General features: G+C 30.2%; 1 protein-coding gene and 1 long non-coding RNA gene across 2 annotated transcripts; both read left to right on the top strand.

Moving 5' to 3' along the window:
* Positions 1–6,814: 6,814 nt before the first annotated feature.
* LOC127719000 (uncharacterized) lies at positions 6,815–9,162 on the top strand. The gene is made up of 3 exons (XM_052225094.1): positions 6,815–6,941; positions 7,548–7,687; positions 8,953–9,162. Exons 1-3 carry the CDS (start codon positions 6,861–6,863, stop codon positions 9,107–9,109), a joined length of 378 nt encoding a protein of 125 aa, XP_052081054.1. The 5' UTR covers positions 6,815–6,860; the 3' UTR covers positions 9,110–9,162.
* A 302-nt stretch (positions 9,163–9,464) lies between these two features.
* Positions 9,465–12,898, top strand: LOC127719029 (uncharacterized). The gene is made up of 2 exons (XR_007990113.1): positions 9,465–9,716; positions 10,576–12,898. It is a non-coding gene; the product is annotated as an uncharacterized LOC127719029 (long non-coding RNA).
* The last annotated feature ends 9,659 nt before the right edge of the window (positions 12,899–22,557 follow it).

The raw sequence follows: 22,557 nt of genomic DNA on the forward strand, positions 1-22,557 counted from the left end.
TTGTATCAAAGAAATGCAGATTGTTGCCATGGTTACACCCAAAAGAGATTATATTTCACCATTATAACCATTAGAAATCAAATCTATTGAAGATTTTCTTTCTATAAATATACACATGCATAACACAAATATTAAGCCTTATTTGTTAGAAAGGAAGGGAAAGAGGGTGTTTAAAAATTATGAGTGTCAATTTTAAGTTTTTTTCCTAACTGTGTTTTGCTACCTTATGGCATTTGACAAAGCACAGAATTGCTTATTTTTAGACAAATCATACCACAAATCTATTGATATTTAGATTATAGATACAATTCTGAGGGAGAAACATCTTTTAGTATGACAATATATGTTAGTTTTGTTGTTTATTGTCCTTAGCAACCAATATAGACATTTTGACACAAAGACTTGGTTCGGTCATAAATTGATATTTTATTGGCTACCCCTTGGAAAAGAAACAATGCGCGTTATGTAGAAACCTCAGAAGGGAACGCTTTATATTTTTTCATGCGACTAAATCAAATTTATTATTTTAGCAAGTATAAAGTCACAATTTAGCATGAATTAAGTCTAAATTTGTTCCCGCTGTTATAAATTAATTCAGTATTTGCTAAATTTTAACCAAGGCTTTGGTATGCTAATACACAACAAAATTGACATTCTAAAGTCTTAAAATAGCTTTAACTTGTAAAATTTGTCTACTGTTAAGGTTAATTTAAGTTTTTAAACAAGAAAAGACAAGCACAGAAGGTATAGTTTTAGAAATTTGACTAAAAAAGGAGAATTTACACTTTGACATGGTATGTTTCACCAAATCACTTTTTTGTTGCATTTCAGTGTCAACTGCTAACCTTCATAAAATATTTATTTCTGAACCAATTTTCAAAACTAGCAGGCCAATTTGCTCGTTTTAGCTAGCAGAACACAGAAATCCATTTAAAATGGAATTGGAAAAAAAAATGTTTATCCTTAACTTAAGGTAGCAATACACAGTTAGAAGTTTAGTTTCGCATTATGGCCATGGTGAATTTTTTAAATATGAAAGTTTTTGTACAATAAAATTGATTTTTAGATAATTGAAGAATAATATAGACTTCTTAGTGGGTTTATATGAACATTTAGATTGTTTTTAACATGTTTTATAGGCCATTTTTCTGTTTGACAGTCCGTATTTTCCTATCCGTACCGCCCATAGGTTCATAAATTATTGTAGTGTTTGTCAACAAAGATTTTGCGCTCGATCTTTTCAATTCAATTTTATGGAAAAACGAGCAGAAATGCATATGATTTTTTTTGGACCTCTTGATAGATATATGTCTATGGATTCAGGAAAGGTATCACTGTAATTGATTGAAATTTTCCTTTGGACCAAATTTTGGAGACTTTTGTGACATGTTCACCCCCTTTTTTTGCAATATTTTGTATCAAAGAAATGCAGATTGTTGCCATGGTTACACCCAAAAGAGATTATATTTCACCATTATAACCATTAGAAATCAAATCTATTGAAGATTTTCTTTCTATAAATATACACATGCATAACACAAATATTAAGCCTTATTTGTTAGAAAGGAAGGGAAAGAGGGTGTTTAAAAATTATGAGTGTCAATTTTAAGTTTTTTTCCTAACTGTGTTTTGCTACCTTATGGCATTTGACAAAGCACAGAATTGCTTATTTTTAGACAAATCATACCACAAATCTATTGATATTTAGATTATAGATACAATTCTGAGGGAGAAACATCTTTTAGTATGACAATATATGTTAGTTTTGTTGTTTATTGTCCTTAGCAACCAATATAGACATTTTGACACAAAGACTTGGTTCGGTCATAAATTGATACTTTATTGGCTACCCCTTGGAAAAGAAACAATGCGCGTTATGTAGAAACCTCAGAAGGGAACGCTTTATATTTTTTCATGCGACTAAATCAAATTTATTATTTTAGCAAGTATAAAGTCACAATTTAGCATGAATTAAGTCTAAATTTGTTCCCGCTGTTATAAATTAATTCAGTATTTGCTAAATTTTAACCAAGGCTTTGGTATGCTAATACACAACAAAATTGACATTCTAAAGTCTTAAAATAGCTTTAACTTGTAAAATTTGTCTACTGTTAAGGTTAATTTAAGTTTTTAAACAAGAAAAGACAAGCACAGAAGGTATAGTTTTAGAAATTTGACTAAAAAAGGAGAATTTACACTTTAACATGGTATGTTTCACCAAATCACTTTTTTGTTGCATTTCAGTGTCAACTGCTAACCTTCATAAAATATTTATTTCTGAACCAATTTTCAAAACTAGCAGGCCAATTTGCTCGTTTTAGCTAGCAGAACACAGAAATCCATTTAAAATGGAATTGGAAAAAAAAATGTTTATCCTTAACTTAAGGTAGCAATACACAGTTAGAAGTTTAGTTTCGCATTATGGCCATGGTGAATTTTTTAAATATGAAAGTTTTTGTACAATAAAATTGATTTTTAGATAATTGAAGAATAATATAGACTTCTTAGTGGGTTTATATGAACATTTAGATTGTTTTTAACATGTTTTATAGGCCATTTTTCTGTTTGACAGTCCGTATTTTCCTATCCGTACCGCCCATAGGTTCATAAATTATTGTAGTGTTTGTCAACAAAGATTTTGCGCTCGATCTTTTCAATTCAATTTTATGGAAAAACGAGCAGAAATGCATATGATTTTTTTTGGACCTCTTGATAGATATATGTCTATGGATTCAGGAAAGGTATCACTGTAATTGATTGAAATTTTCCTTTGGACCAAATTTTGGAGACTTTTGTGACATGTTCACCCCCTTTTTTTGCAATATTTTGTATCAAAGAAATGCAGATTGTTGCCATGGTTACACCCAAAAGAGATTATATTTCACCATTATAACCATTAGAAATCAAATCTATTGAAGATTTTCTTTCTATAAATATACACATGCATAACACAAATATTAAGCCTTATTTGTTAGAAAGGAAGGGAAAGAGGGTGTTTAAAAATTATGAGTGTCAATTTTAAGTTTTTTTCCTAACTGTGTTTTGCTACCTTATGGCATTTGACAAAGCACAGAATTGCTTATTTTTAGACAAATCATACCACAAATCTATTGATATTTAGATTATAGATACAATTCTGAGGGAGAAACATCTTTTAGTATGACAATATATGTTAGTTTTGTTGTTTATTGTCCTTAGCAACCAATATAGACATTTTGACACAAAGACTTGGTTCGGTCATAAATTGATACTTTATTGGCTACCCCTTGGAAAAGAAACAATGCGCGTTATGTAGAAACCTCAGAAGGGAACGCTTTATATTTTTTCATGCGACTAAATCAAATTTATTATTTTAGCAAGTATAAAGTCACAATTTAGCATGAATTAAGTCTAAATTTGTTCCCGCTGTTATAAATTAATTCAGTATTTGCTAAATTTTAACCAAGGCTTTCGTATGCTAATACACAACAAAATTGACATTCTAAAGTCTTAAAATAGCTTTAACTTGTAAAATTTGTCTACTGTTAAGGTTAATTTAAGTTTTTAAACAAGAAAAGACAAGCACAGAAGGTATAGTTTTAGAAATTTGACTAAAAAAGGAGAATTTACACTTTGACATGGTATGTTTCACCAAATCACTTTTTTGTTGCATTTCAGTGTCAACTGCTAACCTTCATAAAATATTTATTTCTGAACCAATTTTCAAAACTAGCAGGCCAATTTGCTCGTTTTAGCTGGCAGAACACAGAAATCCATTTAAAATGGAATTGGAAAAAAAAATGTTTATCCTTAACTTAAGGTAGCAATACACAGTTAGAAGTTTAGTTTCGCATTATGGCCATGGTGAATTTTTTAAATATGAAAGTTTTTGTACAATAAAATTGATTTTTAGATAATTGAAGAATAATATAGACTTCTTAGTGGGTTTATATGAACATTTAGATTGTTTTTAACATGTTTTATAGGCCATTTTTCTGTTTGACAGTCCGTATTTTCCTATCCGTACCGCCCATAGGTTCATAAATTATTGTAGTGTTTGTCAACAAAGATTTTGCGCTCGATCTTTTCAATTCAATTTTATGGAAAAACTAGCAGAAATGCATATGATTTTTTTTGGACCTCTTGATAGATATATGTCTATGGATTCAGGAAAGGTATCACTGTAATTGATTGAAATTTTCCTTTGGACCAAATTTTGGAGACTTTTATGACATGTTCACCCCCTTTTTTTGCAATATTTTGTATCAAAGAAATGCAGATTGTTGCCATGGTTACACCCAAAAGAGATTATATTTCACCATTATAACCATTAGAAATCAAATCTATTGAAGATTTTCTTTCTATAAATATACACATGCATAACACAAATATTAAGCCTTATTTGTTAGAAAGGAAGGGAAAGAGGGTGTTTAAAAATTATGAGTGTCAATTTTAAGTTTTTTTCCTAACTGTGTTTTGCTACCTTATGGCATTTGACAAAGCACAGAATTGCTTATTTTTAGACAAATCATACCACAAATCTATTGATATTTAGATTATAGATACAATTCTGAGGGAGAAACATCTTTTAGTATGACAATATATGTTAGTTTTGTTGTTTATTGTCCTTAGCAACCAATATAGACATTTTGACACAAAGACTTGGTTCGGTCATAAATTGATACTTTATTGGCTACCCCTTGGAAAAGAAACAATGCGCGTTATGTAGAAACCTCAGAAGGGAACGCTTTATATTTTTTCATGCGACTAAATCAAATTTATTATTTTAGCAAGTATAAAGTCAAAATTTAGCATGAATTAAGTCTAAATTTGTTCCCGCTGTTATAAATTAATTCAGTATTTGCTAAATTTTAACCAAGGCTTTGGTATGCTAATACACAACAAAATTGACATTCTAAAGTCTTAAAATAGCTTTAACTTGTAAAATTTGTCTACTGTTAAGGTTAATTTAAGTTTTTAAACAAGAAAAGACAAGCACAGAAGGTATAGTTTTAGAAATTTGACTAAAAAAGGAGAATTTACACTTTGACATGGTATGTTTCACCAAATCACTTTTTTGTTGCATTTCAGTGTCAACTGCTAACCTTCATAAAATATTTATTTCTGAACCAATTTTCAAAACTAGCAGGCCAATTTGCTCGTTTTAGCTAGCAGAACACAGAAATCCATTTAAAATGGAATTGGAAAAAAAAATGTTTATCCTTAACTTAAGGTAGCAATACACAGTTAGAAGTTTAGTTTCGCATTATGGCCATGGTGAATTTTTTAAATATGAAAGTTTTTGTACAATAAAATTGATTTTTAGATAATTGAAGAATAATATAGACTTCTTAGTGGGTTTATATGAACATTTAGATTGTTTTTAACATGTTTTATAGGCCATTTTTCTGTTTGACAGTCCGTATTTTCCTATCCGTACCGCCCATAGGTTCATAAATTATTGTAGTGTTTGTCAACAAAGATTTTGCGCTCGATCTTTTCAATTCAATTTTATGGAAAAACGAGCAGAAATGCATATGATTTTTTTTGGACCTCTTGATAGATATATGTCTATGGATTCAGGAAAGGTATCACTGTAATTGATTGAAATTTTCCTTTGGACCAAATTTTGGGGACTTTTGTGACATGTTCACCCCCTTTTTTTGCAATATTTTGTATCAAAGAAATGCAGATTGTTGCCATGGTTACACCCAAAAGAGATTATATTTCACCATTATAACCATTAGAAATCAAATCTATTGAAGATTTTCTTTCTATAAATATACACATGCATAACACAAATATTAAGCCTTATTTGTTAGAAAGGAAGGGAAAGAGGGTGTTTAAAAATTATGAGTGTCAATTTTAAGTTTTTTTCCTAACTGTGTATTGCTACCTAAGATAATTAAATTAATACGACGATGGAAATTTTTAACGACTTGACTGGCTTCTTAAAAGCCCAGATGATGAAGGAAGATTATTACAAACTTGACTAGCTATGTTGCGCATGACCGGTTAGTATACACCAATAATATATTATCCATAGTAGTTCAAAACGACCTTTATTGGCCATTCTGCTCTGACACGATCGATATGTAACTTTTCCATTATATTATACTTTTTATTATGTAGATTAAATAATTGATCACAATAGGTTTAGAATTTAAATTAGGTCAGCAAATTACAATTCAGGAATGTAACTTACTAAAAGTATATTCCTTAGAGGAACACATTAATGTGATGTGAGGTAACTATAACTCATATTTTACAAAAGTAGAATATTTTTGCTTTTTTTGTAATTTCATTAAATTTTGCAAATTAGGGAGAGGTAACTCAGAAAAAGTTTTAACTGTAAAGGAATCGTTTGGATATTTTCTATTTTGTTTTATTATACAAGTGTGGACACAGATCAATGTGGATAGTATGTTTGTATGTTTGACAATGTTTTCTGACAAAAAAAATCTGTGGTTTTCCCCATATGGTTCTATATAGAACTGTTGTGAACTGTGACAGTAAACCTTACCAAAAACTGATAATAGCAGTGTCTGTTATTTAATATTCAGTTTTAATGTTCAAAACTGTCATGAAGGAGACACTACTATAAATCAGTGCCGGCCGTTCATATAATTTATTTAGCTAGACATAGCTTTTAATATCAAATCTACTTATTGGCTAACGAAAAAAAAGTAAAATGACGCCATTTATTTCCTTTATATAATATGAAAGCATTCTGAAAGAGCAACGCTAAATAATCAAATAATCATACATCTAAATATTGTTATACTCATGGACGACATAACATGGTTGTTATGATGCAATATATTTTTTAGAAAGGACAAGGAAAAATCAGCTTGACAGCAATAAGGCCCTGGAGGGCAGTGATGACACTAGAAGAAGGTGATATTATAATATTTCTGGACCGCCTAATAGAAAAAGAATGGTCTATTGATCAATTTCAAAGGGTAAATAAAAGTATTACAACTGTTGAATAAACTCATATTTGTTAACACACACACTTCATTCACTCTCTACAATTGGCATAACAATAACAAAATACTGCATATGTTATAGTAAAATGGTTGGTTTCTTTTTGCCATGTCAAGCATTGTTTTATGGACGTTGTGTTCGTAATCAAAGGTATTGCTAGTATTTGTAATTAATTCTCCATCATTCAGAGTGAACTTCAAAGAAATGTAGAATAAAAAAAGAAGAATCATTTTTTTTAAATTAGTGTATTGAAACATGTTAAAAAGTTGTCACTTCAATCTGCATGTAATTTGTTTTCCTTAAAATTGTATAATTAATAAATATTGTCGTCATGTGTAAATCTTACTAAGAAACTGTGTTCATTTCCAAAGATAAAAAAATGTATTTACAGCTTCGTGTAGCTGCCTTACAAAGTTATATTCAAGATTGATACTAATCACTTTAACTGAAGCTCAATATATTCCTGTAAACAGTTATAGAGGCAACCGTACATTTGCCCATTTTTGATTTCTTCCGTTTTATTTGGCGGACAGATCTCATTATCAAGCATACCACATCTCCTTATATATATCATATTTCAGAAATGTGAGGAGATTAAAGACTACAGGAAATTGCAGAAGAAGATGATGGACCATCTTGATCAAGAGTGGACATCCATCAAATCTCAATACTATGGAGGTGATGACAAAGAAGCTGAGGCAGCCCTACATCCCTATTTAAGGTATTTAATGCATTTTATTAATTCCTTAATTATATAACTGAATGCATATACTGTTAGAAGCCTCAATCATTTCCGGTTTATGTTTTCGTACTGATCCATGTTTATGCCAATATTTGTATGTAACATGATAACACGTAAATTCATATAAGAAGATGTTGTATGAGTGCCAATAAAACAACTCTCTCATCCAAGTCACAATTTGTAACAGTAAACCTTTATAGGTCAAAGTACGGTATTCAACACGGAGCCTTGGCTCACACCAAACAGCAAGCTATAAAGGGCCTCACAAATGACACGTATAAAACCATTCAAATGGGAAAACCAACGGTCTAATCTATATAAAAAACGATAAACCAAAAACTTTTATAAACCCCATCAACAAAAGACAACAACTCAACATCAGGTCCCTGACTTAGGACAGGTGCAAACAAATGCAGCGGGTTGAAACAATTGATTAGGTACCAACCTTCACCTTTACCTGAAACAATAGTGCAACATCACAACATAGAAAAACCCAATATAAATATCAATTGAAATGGCTTAACTCAATCAAAAGACATATGAAAACAAACAAACCAATAGACACTGTACAAATAAATTTGATCTATGACACAAGGTAAATGCAAAACCAATAAAATAGGTGGTGAGATAATAAACTATTTTAGAAAGTCAACCATAACATTGAAAAAAATGCCGCAATATATATGATAGACATAATTTTGTCATGTGACCGTGAAGTCATCAACGTTATTTCAAGATTTACTCTGGTTTAAAATGGAATTAAGAATTAAATTATAAGAAATGACTGTAATTTTTTTCTGCCTATTCAAAATAACATAAACAATATGGTGCACACTTTAAATAACCAGCTACGCGGATTATTCAGTGTGCACCACATTTTTTATGTTATTTCTTCATAGACAGAAAAATATTACAGTCTTTCCTTAAATTCTTTTTAATTGTAATTAAAAGCAAAGGTGTTTGGTGTGAATCTTGAGTGTTTAAATTTTCAAATATTGTTAACCCTGATAATACAACAGTAATTTACAGTAGCTCTTTTATGTACATACTGCAACCGTTCTATCTTCTCTATTTTTCAATGTTAACGTTATTTGTTTATTTAAGGAATTACTGTACAGTAATATTTTTTTCTGTATATGAAGAAATAATATTAAAAAATTGCGGTCGTGTTGCATCAAAAATTAAATTACTTCTACAGGTTAAAATATTTATTTATTGGTTTTATTCCCCCTCCTTCATTTCAGGTTATCAGATTCTTCTGAATTTGATAATTATATTGAAAGATTGAAATCTGTATCAAATAATATGAAGAAGATGAAAACAACTACAGATTTCAACAAAGCTGACTTGATATTTTTATCAGGAAATGAGGTAAGAATTAATAGATTGAAATGGTACTAATACTTATTTGACCTTTTATCTGTAATAATAATGACTGCTTTTGGTCATATGATATCGGGAGATACTGAAGTTAATTAAATTCAAACTCATAAGTAGGAAAACAATTGACATTGCCATGGCAAAAAATAGAGAAAACAAAACATAACAAAGAAAATAATTTTCGGAGCAATGCGTACCCCACCAAAACCAGCACAAAATATAAACAAAACATTACAAATTACAAATTCTGATAGAATTACACTAATTTATTGTTATAGCATTACACTACGTATATTCCTAAAGATTTACAATAAGTATGTTTATAAGTCATCACATAATGACTAATCTTATAGTGAAGCAATTGCAAGGAATTTTATATTTGTAATAAAACTAATGTATGTTATCTTACGGTAAAATTTAATATAAACGGTAAAATTATTTATGTAACAAATCACTGCAAATTTTCAGGTATCGGAAGATGTGATTAGAAAGGTTCATTCAAAAAACATTGAAAAAAATGTTAAATTCTATACAATTATGTCAACGTCAGAACTCAAAGAACAAGCAGAAAAAGTTGGGGATTTTGCATATGGCAAAATAGCCTACACTTTAGGAAAACCATCATCAGGTATATTATCATAATTCATCTTTTGGGTCTAAACGTAAGAAAAGAAAAATGGAATCTGCAATGAATCAAACATTTTCCACAAGTTCTTTCAAATATATCACAAAACTAAGTCTAAATAAAAAAGTAAACTTGAGAACAGTTTATATATATATTCCAACATGAACATAACAGTTGACCTTGAACGCATTTTGCTAGTTGAGGCTAAAGAACCTAATATAAAAAGATCCTTGTATCTCTATACAGATAACAGATAACGAGTTTCAAAAACATAATAGCAAATTAAATTGATATAAGTAGACATTTATTTGTTTCTGTATCGCTTACAATCAGTTGAAACATCATTAGGATACCAGTTCATATTACGAACAATTTTGAAAAATAAAAAAAATATGTCAATATCATTTTGGGGTTTCGGAGGCGATGTGCAAAAGGCTAGTTATGGTCCGAGTAACCAGCTATCGTCCTTTGATTACGAAATAGTCCCTAATGTGGACAGTGTGTTGCTTGCCAATTTTTTCAGTACCTGTTCCAAATGTATTTCTTCATGTTTTATGTCTCAAATAGCAAGGAAGGGGGTGAAATTACACCTTTAAAAAAAATGGGTCATGAATTTTAAAGTTAAGTAGTGATTTTGTCCTGCTGAAAAAGGTTAAAAATTTGCACTTCGGAAGCTGTCAAAAGATTTCAAGACCCCCTTAACAAAGAGTTGTCCATATTTTGAGTTAGAGCCAATGAAGTTTTCTATTATTTTGATATAATTTGTCCCAAAAGTGTACAACACAATGTAAAAGCTGAGTTAAGACATAATTGAAGCAGTACTGTATATAATATTATTTATTTTTTGAAATTCTCTTTTCAGATCAGGAACTTAGAGATATTCAAATTTTATATATAGCACAATTTGGATCAAAGAAAGTCAGAGTAACGGCCGGAAATAAGCCTAGTGAAATGTTGGAATTAAAGGATTGCTTCTCAATGGATTCTGTTTTTAGAATGTTTTTAATTGATGGAGGAGTTATTTTTGTCATGGCCTCAGAAAAAAAACCCTGTTAACAAATTTTAATTTGATAAACACTCCATGTTTTGTTTATGTTAAATCAGAAACAGAAAAAAGATCACTGAAAAGAAAATTTCATTTTATTGAAGAATAAGTTGTTTAATTTTTTCATTTTAATTTTATGATTCCTTATTTAGCAATAATTATCTTCAAAAATTGTTTTTTATTGTTTTCCTCCTGGTAGCTCAAACCTAAAATTATAATTACATGTAAATGCGTATAATCTCCTGGGAAATCACTGTATGTCGATACTTTAAATGTATATTTAAGAAATAATTCATGGCAGCCGTAAATTTGTTTTTATTTAACATGGCATTTATATTCGATTATTTCTCCCTGGGCGTTAAATTTTACCACGAAATATATATATTGAATTGGACTGATTTGTTTATTTTGCTTTAGAATAGAGATTGTATCTGTATCTTGGCCTATGTTAACTGTGGTTTTTCCTGTCGAAAATTGAAAAATACCTGGTAGTAAAATTAAGTTGGGCGTAACGCATATACTTTTGGTATACAAATAATACAAAACAATGGTGGGTATGATAAAGAATGGTACAGGTGTATCAGGAATTATGCTATTTATGTCTTAACTTCAGTAATATACAGCGGTTCTTGTGTCTCCTCTTCTGTTAAATAAAAATAATTACATAAATAGGCCTATCATTTTTTGATAACATGAATATCTAGTAAAGTTAAAAAAAAAAAGGAATATGTTTATTTCGTATGTCTACGACACTCAAAAAGGTTACGAAATTCAGTACCAATTCCTATACGACATAAGTGGCATACTCCTTCTTCTTTTGTAATGTTAACAGTGCAAGATATGGAAACATTTATTTCTTCAGTGTTTTTTAAAGATTAATAATTCAAAGAAACAGCTTGAAATATAATTTTGCCCTTTAGTTGCTTTTGTATGGTGTTACCTTTCGTAAATAATGAACTATTTTTTTATAATTTTTGATATTAGATATTAGATATAAGAATTAAATACAAGAGTCAATTTACATTATAGCCATGAGTAGATCTGTTGATGTGAAAGTATTTTTGCATGCATGATAAAGGTAACCCTGATATCAGTTGTGATAGTTATATTTTTTTTTAGGATTTGTTAATTCTGATTTTGTGCTAACCATTCGTAAGCTTATGTGTACATAATATGTTATTCTATTTTCAAGCATTTATTTTTACGTACTGTAATTATGTTAACGTTTTTTTTTTTTTTAAATATCATTTATAATAAATATGGAACGATTTTCAGTAATTGTTAGACGCACTAAAACATGCAGCATGTAATGTGATATATATTAGCTTGTTAAATGTAACTATAACAATTTCTATGTTTATGATAGGTACATTTTGTGATATAAAATTGCATTTATTTCATATAAATCGCTAGTCATACAAGTAAATCACACCATTAAAACTACTGGTGTTATGCAAAATGAGAAATATATATATTTTAAGTTTGATTTAACAGCGGTATAATGCGTTTACGGTAGCTAGAGTTGAAAAAGGATGAGACTATAAAAGGTGTGCCAATATACAGATTTATAATTTTTTATGATGTTTTTAAATGAGGAAAATATCTTTCCACATTTTGATTTTGACATGTTTCAACTGAACCGTTTCCCAATTTTATTTTCTCCATTCAGTTTAAAAAAATATGCATGTTCATGGTGTAATGATATACATCATCAACGGATTTTCAGAACATAAATTCGAACTCTTATTCTGCCCTTTATGCATTTTTATATCGACCAGTTTCGATAAAAGGTTTATAACTCAGAATTAGAAATTAAAAAAAAAACCACGCATATCTCTTTCACATCTTGAGTGCATTTTTTAAAAGTATATGTTCAGTCTGGGACTAATACTTAATATATAAAAGGTTTTTAACACTTGATATATCAGGTTTAGTTAAATGAATTAACCATAGGCTGACTATGTGATGTTTATAATTAATATTCAAAGGTTACTAATACTACTATATATCTGTGATTGAAATTTTTAAACTGTGATAAACAATTATTCTTTGATTTCATATACTGGGTATATGAATTTTACATGTGATAGCTGCATTTTGTACTGCATACATGTCATGTTGATTAAAGCATTTATGACCATTTTGAATTTTCTGAATGCAAATACTGAATCCTGAATATACATTTTACTACAAATAAGATACGTCATAAGGTGAAGTCCTTGCGCAAAATTTACAGTTTAATGTTGTCATATTTCAGGTATATGTAATTCATGTGAAAACTGCATCTTCATCCTGGTTTCAATTCAAAGTATTAAAACTGAAAAAAAGGAAAATAATAAAGATTTGAATACATATCATAATGTGGTGTTCACTGAATAACTCGAGTATCACATTATTTTAACGTGTGCACCACATTTTTGGAGTTATTACAAATAGACATAAGAAATCTTACAGCCATTTCTTATAATTTATATTTAAATTCCGTATTCAAGGAGGAAATCAGGGGTGGGTCCAGTGTGGGCGTAATGGGCGTACGCCCCCCCCCCCCTTTCCAAAAAAAAAAAAAACAAAAAAAAAAACTATCGTAATCTGCTAATATTGTATTGACTATGGCAATTTATCATATTCATTAATTATTTTATGTTTTTTTAGCAAAAAACCCGTCCAAAAACATGTATTGAGTATGATTGAATTTAGAAAAGATATTGCTTTAAAAATATGAAACTGTAAATGTTGGCAAACTATCGTATGCACTTATAAGGTTATAACAAGATTTCATATTATCATTAGGTATGTACACTGAAATGATACGTATTTTTTGTTCTTGCATCTGCCAGAAACAGGGAGGTAATTCATTACAACTCACACGCAATGTTACTAGTTGCTATGGAAATATTAGAAATGATCCGTTATATATTTCATTCTACGCCCCTCTTTCAAATATCATAGAAACGCCCCTGGAAATCATTAAAAAACGGCAATGCTGCCACGGTCAGATGACAAAATTATGTCTATAAGGTGATAGAATATCAAATTTCACGCAATCATATAACACGTGTTACATTCAATATCAAATTATAAGTATGATTAATTTAATTTAATTCAACCAAGATTGGCATGGCGACAAAAAGACCGGAAAAATTCCAATAAATATTATTTTCAGTTTAACTTACATAAAGGTTATTAGAACACAAGCATCACAAGCATACTTACTGTAAGAATCTACTAAGAGACCGGTATGTCGTCTCTAGTCTAGTTTATATATAAAATCTTATGTACGTATGCATCAGTCTGAAATACAGACTAGAGATGGGAAAAATGTTATCGTATATAAAATTATGAAAGTTTATCTCAAACAAAGTCGTTGTGCCGAAGAGTGCTGCAATTACCAAAAGAAATCAGTAATAAAAACCAGGTTGGTATGCTAGCATACAGACCTGAAAAATAAAATCAAGAAATAAAATGTGAGGTTCAGCATAAACCAGGTTGGTATGCTAGCATACAGACCTGAAAAATAAAATTAATAAAGAAAATTGGAGGTTCAGCATACACCAGGTTGGTATGCTAGCATACAGACCTGAAAAATAAAATTAATAAAAAAAATTGGAGGTTCAGCATACACCAGGTTGGTATGCTAGCATACAGACCTGAAAAAAAATTAATAAAAAAAATTGGAGGTTCTGCATACACCAGGTTGGTATGCAGGCATACAGACCTGATATATATTATTACATAGATAGAGTGACAGTTCAGCATAAACCAGGAGTAAGCAGACCTGACGTATGGAAATTAATCGATAAAATGAGAGTTCAAAATACTCCATGCCGGTATGCAGAAAAAGAGACCTGACAAATAGAAGTAAGAGAAAAAAGACTGATGTTAGCATACTATTCACTGACTCATTTGAAATAAAGATTGGTAAATGCTATGTAATATATATATTAGGAAAATGGCATAAAAGTATAACAAAAATGCAGATTGAGTAATTTACGAAGGTTTGATCGCTTCAACTTTTTCCCGAGTTTTAAAATAGATCATTCTAGCATCCTATAAAAACAGGTAATGCTAAAATGATGCAGTTTGCACTTTGCATTTACACAAAAAGACCAACAATCTTGCAAAAAAATGACTGACAAATATAAATAATGCTATACAGTGACTTTTTAACGCAAAATGTATCAATCATGCCAAACGATGTAGCTTTTTCATATAAAAATGAGTTAAGTGGCATATGAGAATTTCTAATTTTAAATGAGAACGTGTTACATGTAACACTTTGTGACAATTAATTCACCAGTGGTTCTCTAACCTTGTAGACATAATTATAAGCAATTATTCATAGTTCAATTGGTTTTACAAAATATTCAGTAGTAAAGATATTTAAACTATTAAAAGGAGTGACATCTTCTTATAAGGGGCCACATCGAATGATATTAGGGTATCCAATAAAGGACAAATATATGACATGCAACAGAATGAAAAATAGATTCCATGGATTAGGGCTAAAGTAGGAACAATTAGTTTTGATCGAACTATTCCTTAGTAAAGAGCTAATTTAAGCTATTTCTAATATTTTTATGTTCATATTATACAGTAAAACACGAAAATAATTGATTTTAGTGGAAAACAAAATAATAATGTTCTTTGCCTTTGGAAAAAAGGGGTAGGCTAAACAAAAATTATCCTGTCCCTAAGTAACTATGCTTAGTCCGTCCAAAAATGATTGTTTTTCTATTGATAATTTTGAACGATGCTAATTTAAAACTGTTTGATAATCTCATAAAGAGTTGACATGGAGCAATTAATCACTTCATTTGTTAGCATATTTAGTTTCACATCGCTTTTACCACAATATAAAATGTAAAAAGCAAAAATTTACTATCAGGTTAACAATGGCTAACAACAATATTTTCTATTTATAAAAGTGAAAAAAAAAAAATTCTCAAAAAATTCAAATAAAAGTTTTTCCTGTCTGCCTCAGTGCCTGGCCTGCATAATAAACTTCACAAGTTCGGGGGAAACCAACATTCCTTGGCCTTATGTAATACATTGCTGCATAGCAGTCAGTAATGGTAATAATACCTGGAAATACTTGTCAATTAAACTTTTTAGTGGACATAAGTATGAAAAAATCACCTACTGGTACCTGGTCAAAAAATTATATTTACAAGTTAAAACTATCTTTGGAAGATAATTACAAGGTAATATTAGCCTTTTATCTTTAAATTCTAAATAAACCATCATTCATGGAAATGGTACCTCCTGGGTTTGTGTGGATGAAAAATATTTCTCCATGCTGTTTGGCATTCTTAATCCTTTAAGAGTGACTACAGCATTGCAATCATTGCATTTTCTTGTCTATAAATAAACTAAAAAAAATAAGGAGATGTGGTATGATTGCCAATAAGACAACTATCCAACAAAATTAAAATGAATTAAGTGAATGTAATCATTTATCTTCAACCATACAGTCTTCACTCTCCACAAGCAACCTAATGACACAGAAATTAACAACTATAGGTCAACGTACGACCTTCAACAATGAGTAAAGCCCATATGATATCGCATAGTCAGCTATAAATGGCCCTCAAAATGACCATGTAAAATAATTCAAACGACAAAACTAAAGGCCTAATTTATGTACAAAAAACAAAAATGTAACACATAAACAAACGACAACCACTGAATTACAGTATTCTGACTTGGGACAGACACATACATACAGAATGTGGCAGGGTTAGTCTTTTATTACAATTTCTTGATACTATACAGAAATTCTAAATTGAACTTAAGGTATCAGTTTGATGCTTAAAAGCTATGAATAAATGAGGTATGTAAAAATCATAATTTAGTTGAATTTTTTGCTTGTTACAAATCATATGATTTAGGGGTTTTAAAGCATCCCACTCATTTAAAGTAACCATAGCATTAAAGATTCTTCTAACTTTCCATTTTGCAGGTGAACCGTGAATAGACAGTGAATTTTTTTTTTGAAAGGAGTTTTTAAATAACACTTTATGTCAACAGTTTATTGGGGTCTGTTGTTTTCAGTAATTTAAAATTCACACCTGCATGTAGCATATTTGGCCAGGCAATAGGTTATTAACTATACTTGTAAAATTTTATATTTACCTATAAGAATCATATATTTTCAAGAAAAATGTAATGTTGAAACAATTAAATTTAACATACATTTAAAGTATATACTATCATACTGAATAGGCTTTAGCAGTTTAGTTACATTTATTTTAGTTATCATTTTTTTTAGTTAAATAAACATATCAGTATTATTCATTTTAAGGAACTGAACAAAATTTAAACAATTCACCTTATTTTAAAACATGTTTTTATACGACAGCAAAAAAATTTTTGGGATCGTATAATGAATGGTATGATGTCGTCATCGTCCGAAGACACATTGGTTTCCGGACAATAACTTTAGTTTAAGTGAATGGATCTCAATGAAATTTTTTAAGAAGGTTCAATGATGGTCCCAACTGTTTAGGAATTAGGGGCCCAAAAAAGGGGCCCAAAACAAGCATTTTTCTAGTTTCAGGATAATTACTTGTGTATAAGTATTTCGATTGCTCTGAAATTGTACCACAATGTTTAATACCACAAGTAGAAGGTTGGGATTCATTTAAGGGGTAATGGGGGCCAACAGTTTAGGAATTAAGGGCCAAAAAAGGGCCAAAAACAAGTATTATTCTAGTTTCCAGACAATAACTTGTGTGTAAGTGTATGGATCTCTCTGACATTGTACCACAAGGTTCCATATAACAAAGGGAAGGCTGGGATTGAGTTTTGGGTTAATTGCCCTAAACATGTAGGAATGAGGGGCCAAAAAAGGGCCAAAAACAAGCATTTTTCTAGTTTCCAGACAATAACTTGTGTGTAAGTGTATGGATCTCTCTGAAATTGTACTACAAGGTTCCATACTACAAAGGAAAGGCTGGGATTGATTTTTTGGGTTATTGCTCCAAGGGGGGTTTCAAAAAGTTGGGGGGGGGGGGGGGGATTTTTTTCACAATTTTTTTAAGGGATTCATATTTTTTATTCAAAATTTGTAAAATTTGAGATTTTTGAAAAGTTTCAAGACGAAATCTTCAATTGCACAGTATTGCGCAATGGATTTATAAGATCTTTGACCACATTTATTTTGTGTCAGAAACCTATATTATGTCCAAAATTTTATCACAATCCAAATTCAGACAGTATCAAGCTTGAATAATGTGTCCAAATTTGCCCCAACTGTTCAGGGTTCGACCTCTGCGGTCGTATCAGGCTGCGCTCAGCGAAGCATTTTATTACTTCATACATAAGTAAAACAATATTGAAAATTTCAATCAACCAGCAATTTTGCCAGTATTGAACACTTGAGGAGTATTGTACAGGGCGGCCGACATAATGAATGCTTTTATTAAGATCATATAATTTAGCTTCCAAAATAAATCAGTCATTCAAAAACTTTCAAAATAAATTAGTCATTCAAAAACTTTTTAACTAAATATCAGTTCAAAACATTTTATGGAAAACATAAGTTGGAAGATTACTTGCACAATCTAAAAAGTTATTTAATAGTTGTTAACCTTAGCATAATTATGTATAGTTGAAATTAGTTGAATACAAGATAAATTCAAAGAGAACCTAGTTTTGGATTTAGTTTCATTATGTTTTGATCTCAATTTATATATATAGATTAGACCATTGGTTTTCCGTTTGAATGGTTTTACACTTAGTCATTTTTGGGGCCCTTTATAGCTTGCTGTTTGCCCGTATGAAAAACATGACACGTACTCCAGTCGGACAGTAGCCGTACTGTAGCAGTACTGAGAACCGTACTTATAATATTCATTTGGACTTTTCTTTGAATTGCTTATAATAGATACCCCGGCTGGACTTTCAGCGAAATTAGCCGTAAACCGGCTCGAAATATTTAAATTAGCAGGAGTCCGGTTCATAAAGTCCAGCTGGACTTTAATAAAAGTACGTCTGAAAAAAAATCCAGCCGGCATTTATGGCAAAAATATGGACTCTTTAAAATTCAGCCGGACTTGACAAAGTCCGGCTGAACTTTAAAAAGTCCAGCTGAACTCTATAAAGTTCAGCTGGACTTCAAAAAGTGCGGTTTGACTTTTAAAGATGATCTCAGCAGGGGTGAATCCAGCTATTCTCAAAAGGGGGGGTTCCTAACTCAGGATAGGGGGAGGGGCCCAACCATATGTCCCCATTCAAATGCATTGATCGTCAAAATAATGGGGGGTTCCAACCCCCGGAACCCTCCCCCTGGATCCGCCACTGCTCAGTTTTTCTTCAGATGGTTGATTCTTCTGATTTAATTTGCATCATGCATCCCTTGCTATAATCTGAAAATAGAAAAAAAAAACAGATGACATTATGCATATATACTGGTTATTTCTTTTTCTTTTTTGTACTGTCTTACTGGCAAAACCAAGAAATGGGGTATTGAGAAGCTAAATGATAACTTCTAAAAATTTGTGGTTATTAAATAGCCTAAATTATTTTAAAGTGGCTAAAAATAAAATAAAGTTGTTTCAAAATCACTTAGTAGAAATCAATAAACTTTCAAAACAACTCAAATAATAACCATTCCTTAATACAGAGGGAATAAAAAATATAACAATACATTTTTTTACACAACAATTCAAAACAGGAAGTGACAGTGACGTAACAGTGAAAATTATTGCATGAGTATAAATATTTGATGTAGGTTTCTTATTCTTTTTACTCTTCAAAAATAAGAGTTAAGCTATTTATAATATTGTAATTATTTTATTAATATGTTGAATAAAAAGAGCATATCAGATAATATCACCAAAATGGTGGAATTCAATTTATTGTACTTACCAGAATTATGCAATCCAAAACACATGCAAACAGCAATCTTCCTAAATTGTCATTGATGCCAGTCAGAAGGATCTATCTTCTCTATTTAATGTGAAAAGAACTATACTTCCAAACATTTGCTTTACATCCAATGATATAAAATTCTCATTTTGTTCAAGAAAGAAGACACATCTTCCTGTTTATTCCAAATTCAAATGTTGTTGTATTGCAATACATGAGGTTGTTTAACATGTTAAGGAGTTGTTTTAAACATCCTCTAATGACTAATTGCATGTGCCTTAATTTTGAATATGTGATATATTAAAAAAAGAAAATCAATTATTAATTTGTTTTATTATGAAATTTTTAATAAAAGTGATAGTAATTGCAGAAATATGTATTTCGAAATGTGTTCTCCCACATATGGCCTCAATCTCTGTGGAGATAATACTTCCTGTGACCTGTCCAGACTGAGGTTAATTGAAAACAGATGGCACATTTCTACAAGACTAACTGCTACTAAATCACTGTTGATCACTGTTATATGGCTCAAGTTTCTAATTGATGTTAAAGAATGAATGATAATTATTAATTTTATGCATTCATCTAATTAAATATAAATATGCTAGAAAATGTATAAATTTGACCTGTAACAGATGTTGCTAGTGTTTTTTTTTTATGAAAAAAAGTAGAAATGTTAAATTATTGCTGTATATAAAACATATTAACTTGGATATAATTCAATCAAAAGTCAACAAAATTCAATAACTTTCCATCAACAGTCTATGTTAAATATTTCATAATGCCCTAAATGGAATTGAAAATCTAGGGAAAGTATCACATCTTACAGTTTGAACTAAAAGTATATTGCAAAAAAATATTTTATCATTATTATTAATTACTTGCAAACTTTCATTTTTAACTGTTTTACATTTTGAAAGAATTGTTCCTTTTAAGGAAAAGAATCTATTGTGGCAAACTTTTTATTTCTGTAAGGGTAGATTTGGCTGATGAAAATTTTCTAAGTCTAAATTCCTGCTCATAAATGAATGTAAAATTTTCTAAGACAAAAATCCTGCTGATCATTCTACAGAAAGGAATAAATTTCCTCAAAAGTCCAGCCGTGTTTATTTTCTTGTAAGCATTACAAAAAGTGCGGTTGGACTTTTAAGAAAATACCAGCTGGCAAATAACCCAAGTATAAGAAAAAGTACGTGTACGGCTCATGTCAGACTGGACTTTTCAAAGTCAGACTGGAATACGTCTCAAGTCCAGCTAGAGTCCAGTTGAACTCCTGTTGAAATTTTCATACGGGTCAGGTGTGAGCAAAGGCACCAAGTTGAAGACCTTACTTTGACCTATAATGGTTTACTTTTATAAATTGTTACTTGGATGGAGAGTTGTCTCATTGACACTCATACCACATCTCCTTATATCTATGTAGTTCAACTTTCTGTTTTTATCGATAAAAAATAATGGGCTAAGATGAAGGGTTGGTGCTGAACCAAAACTATCTGTATTTTAAATCTTTCAGTTCTCCCCAAAAGTGTCCAATAGAATGTTTGTTTGCATGGGCCCCAGAGAGTACCCCATTCCCCTTTGGTTGAAAGTTTGCATTTAATAATATTCTTTTAAGTCACTTTTATTGCAAATGTCTCTGATAAGGTATTTTCATTTATATGAGCCAGAGAGACATTATACATTTTTATATTTCTTGGCTGTCCGTCCCATTTTGATTTCAGCACTCTTTCTTTGGGAGGCTCGAGGATACAAAAATATCACGATATTTCAAACATTATTTTTTCATTTCAAATGTTATTTATTGCACTATAAGTTGTAACTTTATGATATGGTACAAAACTCAACCAAAAAAATTGATTAGCTTTTGCCCCAGATGACTTCTAAAATGTTGATATCATTAAAAAAGCTCCAAAATATCTCCCTTTAGTGCTAAAATGTCATTTTTTTGCATGAATAATGAAATATCTTTTTTAACTCATCGCTGACCTATATTTTTTTTATTATTTTTTTCAAATAAGCTGTACTTGAACATGTTGAACTAAACAATTGTAAAATTTCAGCGAATTTCTGTAATTTAGTTCTTTTTATATTTCGATATTACCTCTATTTCTCCTATTAGTTCAAAAGAAAAAAAGTACCTTAACAAAAATGCATGCTTCTTTCAAAGGCGGATTGTGAGCTTAAATGAAAGGTGACCCCATTTTTTAATTTTATTTTTCTATTAAGTATATGATAAAGTTCATTTAAAGAAAAAATAGCGAAAATCCTATATTTAAAAAAAATATGGATTTATACCAGCGAGCCTCCTTAAGATGGTTTTAACTCATGCAAATCAAATTAAATTCATACATAATGCTTAGAACCAAAATTTGCAGACAGATTCAAATATGGGCAGTATGTCAATTACCATTATAGAGTTACACCCCTTTATAACTGGCTGTTTATAGGAAAATTGAAAATTTTATGATACTGAACAGTAGCTGAAGTTTGTCTCATCCAAATTATAATGAAATCATACACTTAGCTAAGAAACACAATATGAAGACTTAAGAGTTCAAATTAAGGTTGTGAGTCATTTATCATTCTAGAGTTATACCCCCTTTTTACTTTGAAAATTGCAAATAATGAGCAGGGGCATTTGTGTCCTCAGACTCATTCTATTTGTGACAATTAAGCATATTTTTAGATAGGACTTCAGTACTAAATAATCATTTTTGGCTTTCAGATGTTTAGCTTTGAGTGTTCCTTTATTGAAGGTTACTTCAGAAAATGATTTTGGACTTTATAATGTGTAATTTTCAATCTTCTTGTTGACAATCGGTATGCCTGCAGATATTGGGCAGGAAATTGGGATAAGAATTGTTGTCTAAGTTTTTAAGAAATGTCATAAAAATTTATCCTTATACTGTAATCTTATATTTTGATATACTA

This window comes from Mytilus californianus, unplaced genomic scaffold (genome assembly GCF_021869535.1).
Source record: "Mytilus californianus isolate M0D057914Y unplaced genomic scaffold, xbMytCali1.0.p SCAF_10, whole genome shotgun sequence".
NCBI classification, from domain to species: Eukaryota; Metazoa; Mollusca; class Bivalvia; order Mytilida; family Mytilidae; genus Mytilus; species Mytilus californianus.